General features: G+C 39.6%; 1 protein-coding gene across 1 annotated transcript in view; it reads left to right on the top strand.

Moving 5' to 3' along the window:
- The first annotated feature begins 2,918 nt into the window (after positions 1-2,918).
- The window catches only part of COL4A5 (collagen type IV alpha 5 chain), a 57,835-nt gene continuing 47,546 nt past the window's right edge, over positions 2,919-13,207 (top strand). Inside the window, exons 1-3 of the mRNA XM_009646686.2 lie at positions 2,919-2,939; positions 3,792-3,851; positions 12,831-12,920. Coding sequence (XP_009644981.2) covers positions 2,919-2,939; positions 3,792-3,851; positions 12,831-12,920 — 171 coding nt within the window. The remainder of the gene's footprint in view (positions 2,940-3,791; positions 3,852-12,830; positions 12,921-13,207) is intronic.

The raw sequence follows: 13,207 nt of genomic DNA, 5'->3' as shown, positions 1-13,207 counted from the left end.
TTTAAGCCAAAAATTACTGCCACTTGATTACAGTGGGTATTTGAAGAGTTTGCTGATTACAGAATTCTTTTATCTTCCCTGAACTGGGAAAGGCCATGTTCCCTTTCTGTGAGTAATGCATCTGAACTGGATATCCAAGACCATCTGTCAAACGGTGTTCAGTGAGTACACCTGACTCTTCAAGCCAGGCTAATTGCATATGTTAAGAGGTTGCTCTAAGTGTAAGGAATCCAGCCTGAATATATAAATTACTTTGGAAGACAAACACAGGTTTAAAAAAAAAACAACTCCAACACTATACTGATTAAATCAAAGCACTTTCTTTCTCTAAATTACAAATAGGATAAGGAGAAGCACCTTCTTCAAAAACTTTATACAGGAAGATTTAGACTCATCTTAAAAGAATTTTTTTAATGCCACAGAACTGGGAAAGATACTCTTTTTATCATTCAGCATCATATCCACCATTATTTATTGCCAGCATATGCAGGAAAGGTGCTACTTTGTCAGCTCTTTTGAAATCAGAAAAAAAATGTCCCTGATTCTGAACAAGCTGACTTGAAGATCACTTCTCTTTGCTTTATTTTGGGACTCCCAAGGTTGAGAGGTTGGGTGTATGGGCTAGTGCTGGGACTTGAGAGAAAAAGGCTTCAGGGTTGGAGTGAATCTTCTGATTGTAGTCTTGCTACTTAGGAGGGTGTAGCAAAGATGGAGCCAGGCTCCTCTCATCCTGCATAGGGTAAGAGGCAATGGGTACAAGATGCAACATAGGGAATTCTGGTGAGATTTTTTGGGGGAAAAAGCTTCACTGCAAAGGCAGTCAGATACCAGATCAAGGGCCTAGAGAGGCTGTGGGATCTCTACCACTGTTGTTACTCAACATGCAACTAGACAAGGGCTTGTGTGACCTGCCCTAAGTTGCCCTTGTTTGAGTGATTCCTTCCATACCAAATTATTCCATGATTCTATTTTCTTTATTAATTGGATCTATTTTGTGTAGTTTTCATGATGACAGGATCACTGTTGAAGATGTTAGCACTAACAATGTAGTTTTCATAGAATCATAGAATGGTTTGGGTTGGAAGGGACCTTTAAAGGCCACCTAATCCAGCCTCTCTGCAATGAGTAGGGACATCTTCAACTGGAGCAGGTTGCTCAGAGCCCCGTCCAGCCTGACCTTGAACATTTCTAGGGATGGGCATCCACCACTGCTCTGGGCAACCTGTGCCAGTGGTTCACCACCATCCTCATAAAAAAAAGTCTTCGTTAGATCTAGCCTAAATCTACCCTCTTTTAGTTTAAAACCATCGCAACAGGCCCTGCTAAAAAGTTTGTCCCCATCTTTCTTATAGGCCCTCTTTAAGTACTGGAAGGCTGCTATAAGGTCTCTCTGGAGCCTTCTCTTCACTGAACAATCCCAACTCTCTCAGTTTATCCTCATAGCAGAGGGGTTCTGTCCCTCTGATCACTTTTGTGGCCCTCCTCTGAACCTGTTCAGAGAGTCCATGTCTTTCCCGTGCTGAGTTTTCTGCAGTGTTACTGTAGGGCTACAGCAGCAAAGGGCAGAGACTGAGTTTCACTGTTTAAAAACTCACCTCCAAATTGTGTGCATCTTACTTGTTTTGTGAAGGGGCAATGTGATCTCAAACCATCTTTTTGCCTCTAGCTTCCTTTTCTCCCTGTTCACCCCAGCAGTTGTCTTGTACCTGAAAACTCTGGAAATTTGTATTAGAAACTTTCTCTGGAAGCTGTGAGGAAAACTAATTGAGTCTCTTCTGTTCCTTAATGTAAATAAATCCTCCTTATGCTGTGTAGTATCTTGATCATGCTTTCCATGTGTGGGTTCTTTTAGCCTATGTGTGTTTTACCACTGCGCAGCTTTTGGTGGTTTTTAATGAGCACTCATTTACTTTATTTTCCTCCCCCTGCCTCTTGGAGGCAGCAAAGATTTTAATGTAGTTCTTGCTGTGCTATCCTTGGAATAAGAATCCAGTGCTGCTGCGTAGCGAGCTAGGTAACTAGCTGTTTCTTTGTGTTAGGCTTGTGCTATGAGGCAAGGGAATATTGCATGTAAGTAAGGTTAATCCCTTTTAAATGAAGCTTTGTTAACGAGATTAATCCTAAAACTGGTTCACAAGAAACTTGCTTTTTTAAAATCCACTTTTAAAAGTGAAAAGGATCTGATACCAAATCCACAGGTTAACTTAGATCGAAGGGGGACATCAGAAGCGCATCTTGCCAAACACACAGTTCCAAACAAGGTCAGCTATGAGGTCAGGCCAGGTTACTTGGGGCTTTGTCCAGTTTGATCTTTGGAAACCTGGACTGGCTAATAAGGTTCAATTTCACTTTAGGAAATGGCTCAGTAAACACCTGTTAACTAAGAATTTTAGGGTTTTATATATATATAAAATTAAGAAACTGATTACAAAAGGCCACTAGAAGATTTGGAGAGGTGCCCTAGTCATGTTGTGTAGCACTACAATGGTACTTAAAACTCAAAGCCCTGCCTTTTGCTACAAGATGCTGTAGTTGATCCTGGGCTTGTGTAGCTCCAGGTGAATTAAGCTACTTTTCTGTTTTCAGTCTGATGCTTGGGTAGTGTGTTTAGGCTGAGAGCCAGGGCATTCCTCATGCCAGGTAGGTGATGGGTCATGTCTCTAAATGCTTCTGGAATAATGAAGACTAGAATTCAAGTGTGGGTGTACTTTAGATCTGACACACCAACTGGTTTCCTGCTTGTTTGAAACTTTGTACAAAATGCTTTCTGTAGATTTTGGGGGGGGAGGAGGACCCCAAATGCTTGGCTTTTCAAACTTTTAAAGTATGTGCTGTATTTTTTAATACAGTGCTGTACCTCTTATCAGAACAAGCTAAACCCTAAAATATTTTGGGCAGTGTATCTTCTAATGTGGGTCATGGCTTTTAACTATAAAGAGGTTTGAAAATTGATGACCATATGTATTATGTAGAGATGTTCTACAAAAAATGCATTTATTCTAGAAATCTCACTTCTGTAAACACATCTGCTCATCTGAAATCAACAGAGTGCTCTAATGAGTATCCCATGCTGGGATCGGGGTGAAAAGAGTATAAACTAAGCAAATGTGTTATGGAAAGGGTACCTAACTTGGATCTTCTTCTTTGGGAATCAATTTCTGTTCCTTCCTCCTCTGACCCCTTAACATCTGGCTGTCACCCCTCTTATGCTAGGGACTGTTGTAGCTGACTTGTCATGCTTTGTAATGGAGTGTGAATGCAGCCAGGTGAAATCCAGGGTTTTTTAAAAACTTTTTCTTAGTAACTGAGATTTGGAGGGAAAAATTAATTGTATAGTATTTTTCCAATAACTATCACAAACATAGTCATAAGCTTCAGGCTTGGTTTAAACTCTTGTGTGAAACCTGACATCTACTGGTGGGAACCGTAATTGGACTCTCCTCAGTGTGGAGGCATGTGCTGAAAAGCCTGTTTTATTGAATTTCTGGCTACTTTGGCCATAGGTGTTGCATCGTACCTTGCCCTAGAGTAAATGGTGTTTAAATATAAACTTAAGTCTAAAACTTCCAGGGAAACTGTAACTGCAGTATACTTATGTACAAGCATATAGGTATTAACAAAGGTGATTGAACTTTCAGTTAACTGTATCTGCTTTGAATGTATGTATAATGGCTAGATGACAAACTTTGTAGGCTTACATTTTAGACCAACTTTTGTAACAGTATTAAAGACTTCATATAGTCTTAGGCTGTTTAAAAACATCCTAATTTTTCTTTCTTATGTCTTTAAAGGCTTGCCATGGATGTACATCTCTATCTAAATGTGATTGCAGTGGAGTAAAAGGTGAAAAGGTAACAATCTTTTTTTTTTTTTTTTTCCTGGCAGACCAACACACAAACCACTGATCCATATGCCAGCTTCAGATAACTGAAGCTTACAGATGATAGCTTTTTGCTTCTTCCTCATGTCTTATTTTCTTTGACTGTGGTGTGGGCATGCACGAAAGAGCATAGCTGTTATAACAACTTCAAGTATTGAGTCAGACAGACTGGTCCATCTGGTGGTGTACAGAATTTCATATAATTATTTTCTTAAGAATGGGAAATGATGGCACAAATTTCTCCAGCTATGTGGGAGTAAAAAAAAAAATCCAGAAAAGACACAAATTCTAGTAAAATACAAAGAATTCCTATTTACTGCTGAGGCCTGCCTACACTAACGAGTTAGTGTAGACAAGCGAAGGTGTGTAGATTGTACAATAATGGCTATGCTAGTAATCCTTCAGTGAGAATTTAAAACCAGAGTTAAGTGTGGCTTGCTTTCCCACTTTTCTTGCACTGCCTGCTCATAAGTAGTTGATATTCACTAACATGCTCTGAACTTGCACTGTTTCTTAGCTCATAACTTGTATAGCTGTATACTAAGATGATTGCTGTCTGGATGCTCAGCTGGACTGTGGAAGTGACACGATTCAGATGCAGTTTTCCCAACATACATAGCTGCCACCCAAGTAAGCAGCTAGTTAATGACCAAATGTGTTCTCGGATCAAGCAGAGTAAAAAACCATCCCCAAACCCAAAAAACAGCCCTGTGTGGTTCATTCAGTGCAACAGGATGTCTTGGGCTGCCCAGTGTCCTAAGGCCAAGAGATGCATGTTGACATCTTGGAGCTTTCCTGCTTCCATGCAGCTTTGACTTCCAGTCTCACTGCCTGAGCTCAGTGTATCTGTGCAGTACTTCATGTTTCTATCACCATTATTTCTTATTGTTCTATGTTTTTTTTCCTTTGAGGAAACAGCAGGTGCCCAGCATTTCTTATAGTTACAATGCAGTGTAGATACACAGCTCAATACTTGCCTGAATTGAGCCTTTTCTCAAGTGTGGGAGCCTAGTTGCAAGTAAATTGTGGTTAAATGGTTCCCATATAATTGCTGTTGTCAGAGGGAATGAATGCGATATGATCACTGCAAGCCTCCCTTGCTTGATACACTTCCACTCTTAGTCATGTAAACAGTTTTCTTGAGATACAATGGAGTCTTCTAAAAGATGTGAACTGATAACAGAGAGTTTGATCAGCCTGTCTTATCAAACCACTTACCCTATCTTAACAAGGTTCTAGAAGGGCTTCAGTGCTCTAGATTAATCTCTGACACATTTCAAAGGTGATTTTTGACAGTGCATAAACAAGCGTAACCTCAAATGAACGAAAGTAATGCAAAATAATCAGTCACTGCATTGGCATTATAATGTGCTGACACAGAATTTTACTATTGGCTGGGGTTGAACAAGGCAGATGTCCAAAATTGAGGGTAATTCTTGGTGTAACACCTGCCATCCAGATAGCTCCAGATAAGATCATTCCTTGGCATTTACTTGCTTCTAGTTCATCAAGTATATTCCCAATTTACATACCCAGTGAAGAACAGTATCCCCCTGATAGCAAGCTTTCTGAGTTAGACTTGGTTAGCCAAAACATGCATCTGGTTGATGTGTTCCTACAGGATCTTCAAATGCAGGTGGCCAAAGCAGATGTATCCTGACACTAGTCACAGGACTATTTCAGGTTCAGTTTGAAGGCACTTAAGCATTAGGCTTACATTCCCAATACAATCACAGTGGGTACAACTTTGGAGAACCTCTCTGTAGTTCTAAGTTGGCCTTCTTCTGGTCTAGTCACAGCAATTCTGTGAATTCAGTGAACAAATGGGTATTGTCCGTCTAGTGTGGATAAGGAAAACCTAGAAGTAAATCTGCTGTCTTTCTAAGTAAAATCAAGCCATTATTTTCTCTCAGTGATTCAGCTTTCTTTTTATACTACTGTTGCATGTGCAGGGACCATGATCCACTCAATACATTTCAGTCCTTCAGTGTCATTTAATGAAATGGTAATACCTTCCTCGGGTAAAGAATATCTTGGGACTGTTTGTTGGAGTCAGAGGGAGCTTTTTGTCCAAATGCAGTCAACAACTGGACCATATGAGCCTTGTTCAGGATCGAGCTCTCAAGTGTCATTATGTATTGTGGGTTTTGTTTCTAGTCCTCCAGACTATCCTAGAAAATTGTTAAGGGGAACAACACAGGAGAAACTCTTCCACACTTAAGGCCAACAGAGGTTGGAAACTTTCTGGAGTGAATTATAGGAAGTCCTGAGCAGAAGAGTGAGAAGCTTGATAATCTTTTGTGAAAAGGAAATAGGGAAGGAAAAAAAAAGCCTCCAGTAAAACAAGCATAACATCAGACCAAATACTTACATTATTTCTGCATCTTCCTGGAAAATTCTTGGGGGGGCTGCAAGTTGATCAAAGTGTAATCTTTTAATAAAATTAAAAAAACCCCAAACAACAAAACTTAAAGGAAAACAGAGCTTCACCTATGGTAAGACTGCTTTCTGTCTTTTTTTTTTTTTTTTGTATGTCTGAGTCCTCTTAGGAAAGGGGGTGTGTGTCTGAGACTCCCAATTATTAAACTCATAGATATAAGGCAAGTTTCCATCCTTGGAATGGAAGATTCACTTTGAAATCTGGGAAGTGTAATTCATTTTCCACCTCAATCAAGGTGAACACAGTATAGTCCTAAGGCGTGCCAGAGGTTTTCTGTTTTGTTTTTGTTATTTTTCCTTTTTAAAAACCACCCTTCAGAAGCTTGCAGGCCATCCTGTATGTTATGTAAAGAAACAATGAAAAGCAAAGACCATAGTTCTTAGGTATGATGCGTTGCCAGTGGAACTGGTTTGGTCATATGTGCACTCACCCCATTATGGTAGATGCCCTGTAATTACAAAGCCCTCAGTATTTTAGGCATGGATGGATTCAGCAGTTCAGCTCTGGGGAACCACAGCAGTTCTGTCACTGACACGCATAATGCTTTCTCTATAAATTCTTTGTTTGGTTTTTTTATTTACAGTCTTAAACTTTTCTAGAGTCTTGTACCACTTATACATTTGATGCAAGAAAGTATCAGGTTTGGAAACTTACAAATGTTATCTTTATTCCAGCTGAGTGGAAACTGCTGCTACAACAATTTTCAGGTTTTTGCTTTGTATTTGACACTTGACATTTGGTGTTTCTGCTTCCTTCTCCATTGACCTCTGAACCAGGAGTCAAACTCTGTAGCTCCTTGCCTAATTGGTGTGTGAAGAGCATTAGACAAGGAGCTGTTTAAATAATCTCCCCTCTTTGATTCTCCTATTGAAAGTGTGATAATGTACTTGTAGAACTACTGGAAGTCAGGTGTATGGAACCTGGTTCTGTACTGGGAAGACAAGAAAAGCCTTGTCAAATGCACGCAGCTGAGCCCCGTACTTCTGTTCCACTGTGTTTCACTTCTGGCCTGCAACCAGCTTCTGCATCCAAGTTGCTGTCCACTTGCATTAAGTCAACTAAGAAGCGCTGCTTTGTTCAGCTTAGCAGAGCCTAATGCGTTCCTTTTGAGACTCAAAAGTAGCCTTCTTCCTAATCATCCTAGCATTCCCTTCAGGATATCCAAATTTTAACAGATCGGGTAAAGTAATACAAATTGAACTGTAACAAATAGGAGAATTATTTTCTTGTCTTGCCTTGGGGAGTCACAGCACTTATTTAACTGCTTCTATGCTGCCAGTGATTCTTGTTTAACTCTGCCATGAGCCCTTATAGCATCAGTAGCGTGTTATCTATTGAAGAATCAAAGCACAGTAAAGCCCATAGTACAATAGCTGACAAAAATCTGTGCACTAAAGTTTTCTTTCTCTGCTCAGGCCCACCTTACTAAACTTAATTTTATACTACCCATTTTATATTTAAAACATGTCTAAAATGGTATATTGAAGAAGTGAGAGGAATTTACTGGAGAAGTCCGTAAAAATAGATTGCAGCTGGGAGCCAGTGTGCTGTTACAGTAAGCTGCTCAGTAGTGAACTGGATCTGGCAAGAGTATTAAAACTGAAGTAAATTAAGCTGCTGCATATAGGTACCTATATGAATTGCTCTCACTTTTCAGCTGGAAGAGAAGTGTATAATTGCTGTTCACTTAAGGAACTGGGTGATGATTTGGGTTTTAAATTAATACTGCTTGGCACTTTTGAGATTAACCTCCTTTAATGCTTAAAAGCTAGTTCATGAGTAAAAGCTAGCTAAAGAAATAAACACAATAGACACTGCACAGAGAGTAATTTCTAAGACAAACCAGTAAGACTTGTAGATTATTGGGCTGGTTTTACCTCAGCTGAAAACAAGATCCAAAGATGCTGATAAGATCAGCTCTACAGAGACTGGGGAGGAAGAGGGGATGGTACTGAATCTCGGCTGCTCCAGCTGATGAAGACTGAGAGCCAAGGGCTACAGCAAGCAAGCTGCATGCATCTGAGTCACTAAGAGGGCATGTGCCCCAAGAGTACTGTGGTTTTGCTTTGAAGTGGTAGCACATGCTGCTGCTGAAATAGGCTTTCACACCTTCCCTTAGTTAGGATACTCCTGTTTCTCCTCTGGGGCTTGCGTGGCCATGTTCAGAGCTGCCTGTGAACTGATCTCACTGAAAAAGTTTTTTCTGTAAGCTAGGTTAGTTTTCAGCCTGATCAGTTCCTTCATGCAAGTTACACTGCAGCACAACTACTTGTGTAGCTGTGATAGAAATGTGTGGCTTAAGGTGAGAGGGACCATGTTTTTCACAGCACCTAGGATGCAGTTCCCCCTCAAAATAACTGCAAATACTGCTGGTTTTGATGAGAGAGACTATTGGGTTCTACCCATTCAAATTAACTTAAATTGTTTATGAAGCTGTTCTTTAGTTATTAAATACAGTTAGTCTATGGGCTTTTAAAGGAGAACTTCAGAAGGTGCCAAGTTTACTGGGTTTGTTGATCGCAATGTAAGGGGTGCAACTTGAAAGACTCAACTGCGTTGCAAGTTCCCAATATACAATCTCATATAAGCTTGGTGCCTGGGATTCTGGCAAGAACAGCTTGTAGTATCTGACCTCTGAAGGCATTTCAGACACTTTGCCTTTGTATGCAGATACAAGAAACCCATACCCCTTACAAAGGAAGATTATCTTATTCTTGGACTCTTTAGATATATATATTCTTGGTGCTCTGAGTCTGAGAAGAAAATTATCAGTGTATGTCCTCAAGACCCCTATTTCCTTCTCCCTTTATCATGGTAAAATTTAGAACAGATGTGACCCCTGGGCAATAGTAAAAAAAAAAAATCAGATTTTAATCACTTTCTCAAGAATAATTATAGGATTGATGTCTGTGCTTCATAAATATTGGCCTGAACTGCACTGGTATGGCCCTGTATTCTGAAAAGTCTACATCCACAGCAAGTACACACTGACCATTAAACCTCGGCTGTTTCATCTTACAGAAGAAGTCACAGATGATATTCTGAAGAAATGTGATGTATTTTGAAGAACATGGGTCATGTTGGGGGGGGATTTCTTTATTGCATTAAACTATATCTTTAACACTACTGTGTTTGGCTGGTCAGTGTGTTTTGAATTGAGGTCTTGATTAGATACTACAGTTCTAATTCTGTTAAGGTAGCGAGTGCTCTTCAAGAGGAGGAAGAATTGATGTTGACTACTATTAGAATCTGAGGCAGCTGTTGTTTTCACCCTATTGTTTAGAAAGGGAGAGAATAATATGACTGGCTGTTGCATCACTTGTTACATGGTATACATCTTTTAATGTTACTACAGACATTTGTATGTGAATCTAGTTTTAAGTAGCCACCCACAGTTAACTATCTTTAGACTCTTTCTGATGTTCATTGTTTCCAGAGCAAGGGCATGAAGCAAGTACATGCCTCTTGCCAAATGTTACAGCCTGGCTCTTACGTGTATTTAGGCATTGAAAGGGGCTGACAACTACTGCTTTCCTGAATATTTTTTTACCCCTTTTTTTTAAAAGTATTTCTTTTTTCATGAGTATACCACATCTATGTAAAAAAAAAAAAATCATGGTTTCTTTCCCCATAATTTCTATTTATAAATATTTAGATTTCAGGAGAATTCTAGAAATGTAAATTACTTATGCACGCCTTAAAACTGCATCTATCCCTGATTTCTTACATACTTATGAACTATTATTAGAGTATGTAGAACTATGCCAAATTTTTCTGTATACCTATTCAATTGACTATATCTTGCTGCAGCATAAAGCATAATCTTAGGGTGTTTCCCAAATATTTTTTTTCTTCCTATCCCCTGAGGAACAGTCATTTTCAAGCTTATAAGCTGATTGTTTTGCCACATCTGTGTAGCTGACTGAGGGCAATTGCATTGCCAGCTACTCAGGATTTATCACTAAATGAGATCAGAACCTGAGTCCTCAACCATTCCCCAAGGCCTTGGCTTCCCAGTTCTGTGACTGCTTAAAGTGGAGACCTCAGATTAGTTGCATTTTAGAGAACAGTTCAACAGGCCAACCCTCTGCTAAAAGCTTTTTCTGATAACTATTGCAGATGTTACTTTCCCTAACAAAAATGTGACCAAGTTGAGATTAGTAAGCATTGTGTAGCCTAGCAGCTAACACATCTGACATGCCTGTTGTACGCAGGTGTGTTTCCTTCGTGTGCAAATACAGTTCTTGCCAGAGCTTGCTCCAAAGTCTGGCTCTGTCTAATGTTTTCCTTACCTGGCACTCCCAAATTCCTTATTCTCTCTCCTTCAGGGGCATGCTAATCCTTTCATATCCTGGTCTGAGATAGTAACACTCCTCCGGTCTTGTTTTTTGGATGAGGTAGCATGCCAACTGTATAGCTCCATGTGAAAGTAGAGCCTGGCACGTTGTCTGCAAAAAGACAGTCTAGACCCTGTCTGTCAAATTCAAGCTAGCCTCAATTTATAATGTAATTTCAGCATTGCACAGGGAAGAAAAGATATCTGTCCTGTATAAGAGAGTAGTATGTGACCTACAGTAAAAGAGTACGTTTACATTTTAATTAATAGGAAACCAACTTTAGGCAGACCACTTAATCATTCCTATCCAAGGAATCTTTCAGAGTCTCACTGTATAGGTAGGACTAAGTACAGCTTAGTTGTTTCCTCTGTAAGGTCGCAGCTCTTGCTTGCACACAGCCTTTAATCTCTCATTCTAAAGGTTTTCCCCTTGTATTTCCAAGGAAGCAGTAGAGCAAGTACTGGAAAAGAAGCCCTGTTACTTTCTGTGAAAACTTTTCTGAGATCTCAGCATCTCATAAATGTTTTGAATGCAACTTTTAAGTTCCTGCCCTGCACTCCCCCAGTGAAATACAGAGCACCCAGCTAAGTAGTACAATAAGAAAAGTAGGATTTAAGAAGGAGACTTAAGACTGCTGTCATGTTCAGCATACAGCTGCCTATAGCAAATAAAGGGGAGGTAAGCAAAGCCTTAAGACTGCCTTTTGCATATTGTGCTCAAGGCTGCAGTCAGATGCTTCTGTTTGCTTGCAGTCCCCATTCTTCAGTTCTCTGCTGCTGTCATCTTGAAGATGTGAGGTTGCTGGTTCAGCTCTTTCACCTGACTGAGGAGTGCTAAGCAGGATGTCCCAAGTTCCTAGAGAGTGCCACAGCTGGGAGACTGCCAGATAATAGATGTGGGAGCTACTACTCCCATTCTTGCTGAAGCAGTGCAAGAAAATAAAAAATCAGGATGAATTGGTTGAAAGACAATGTGCAAAAGCCTGCAGAACTCTAACCTAGTGATTAAGGTGCTTGTTCAGATGGAACATTTCTTTGGCAGTTCCTGTAGTTGTTGTGAAAAAATAATTGGAGTAAGTAAACAGAATGTTTTTTGCAGTTAGAAGACAAACATACAAACCAAACCTATCTGTAGAGCAATAAGAAATTACACTGGAAAAACTGCCTGTTTCACAAGCAGTTACATATACCGGTTGATGTAACAGAGCTGTAGGAAATAGCTGTTTACACAGTTGAAAAATGTACCATAATATACATATTTGCACAAAAAAGTGTATTAATTCTGGTATTTCCTAACTTTTCAGTACCAATTGAAACCTTAATATTTACTAATTTTTGTGGATCTATGACATACAAGGAATAAAAGTAAATATTTTATGAATTTGCAGCTATGCCTATTCTGAAACTGCAGGTAAGCGACATTGCTAACTTACACTAACAGGTTAGAGGGCAGCATATGATGGTATATGGTATTGGTTATGCTACTGTGGGCTATTGTGGCTAATCATTGCATAAATGTCTAGCAAAATATGGTGGCTGCTTGAGAGCTTACAATTTTAGCAAGGAGGTGACATAAAAGCAATAAGAAATCTTATTTCTTTGCTGTCTTGTGTCTGTCTCGTTTGATTTAGATTGTAAGCACTTTGGGCTGGAACCCTCTTTTGTTCTGTACAGTGTTTAGCCTACGGTGTGTGACCAGGATCTTAGTTGCTTTTATATTGTAAATTGCAGTCTTGCAACTGTGAAATAATAAACAGTCACGGTATAGCAGCTGTCTCCACCCTTCTGAGAGTTTTTATAGGTGTTACAGCAGAGGTTAGTTTTTGGGATAGACTTAGGAACTAATAAAGCTATGTTTTTATAGGAAGGGGGAGAGTTCTGTGTATTCAAGCATCACAGGAGAAAGAGATGGTTGAATTATTTTGGTAAATAGGTAAACACTGGATAAGCATCCCATGAAACCTGTTTAAGTGGTGTAATTAAAGACAATGTATGTGTACGTTCAGGAATTTCTGTAGCTAAGCAGGTGAGATGTTTAATTACTGTGTGTGTGTGTTTGTCTGTATGATGACTTCCTACTGAAAACAAGAACGATAGCGTGTTTTCTGAATTTTGCTATCATAACTTGTGCTTTTGTCATGTCACACTTCCGCTACCATCTATTCTTTTTGTAGGGTGAAAGAGGATTCCCAGGCTTGGAAGGACAGCCAGGTTTGCCTGGATTTCCGGGACCTGAAGGACCACCTGGTCCAAGAGGCTCAAAGGTAAGTCCCAATTCACTTGAATAGCTAGAAAATGCTAGGCAGTGTTGGCTTGCTTGTAGTGCTGATCCTAAATCATTCAGAACTCGATTGTCATTGGTTTAATAGTCAAAATCTTCAGATATTGGGATATTACATAGGTTTTTTTGTTCGTTTGGTTTGAATAGTCAACTAGAGCAAAAGATTGCTCTATGTTTCCTATTTTTCACCTATGCATGTGCTTGCAAACACTACCTGCGTGCTTGTATCCTTTCACTAGGTACTGTAGATTAAGGTCAAAGAACAGGTTT

Source organism: Egretta garzetta, unplaced genomic scaffold (genome assembly GCF_000687185.1).
Source record: "Egretta garzetta isolate BGI_Z169 unplaced genomic scaffold, ASM68718v1 scaffold411, whole genome shotgun sequence".
Classification (NCBI taxonomy): Eukaryota; Metazoa; Chordata; class Aves; order Pelecaniformes; family Ardeidae; genus Egretta; species Egretta garzetta.
The sequence above is the reverse complement of the archived record's forward strand: the minus strand, read 5'-3'. Positions and strand labels throughout refer to the sequence as shown.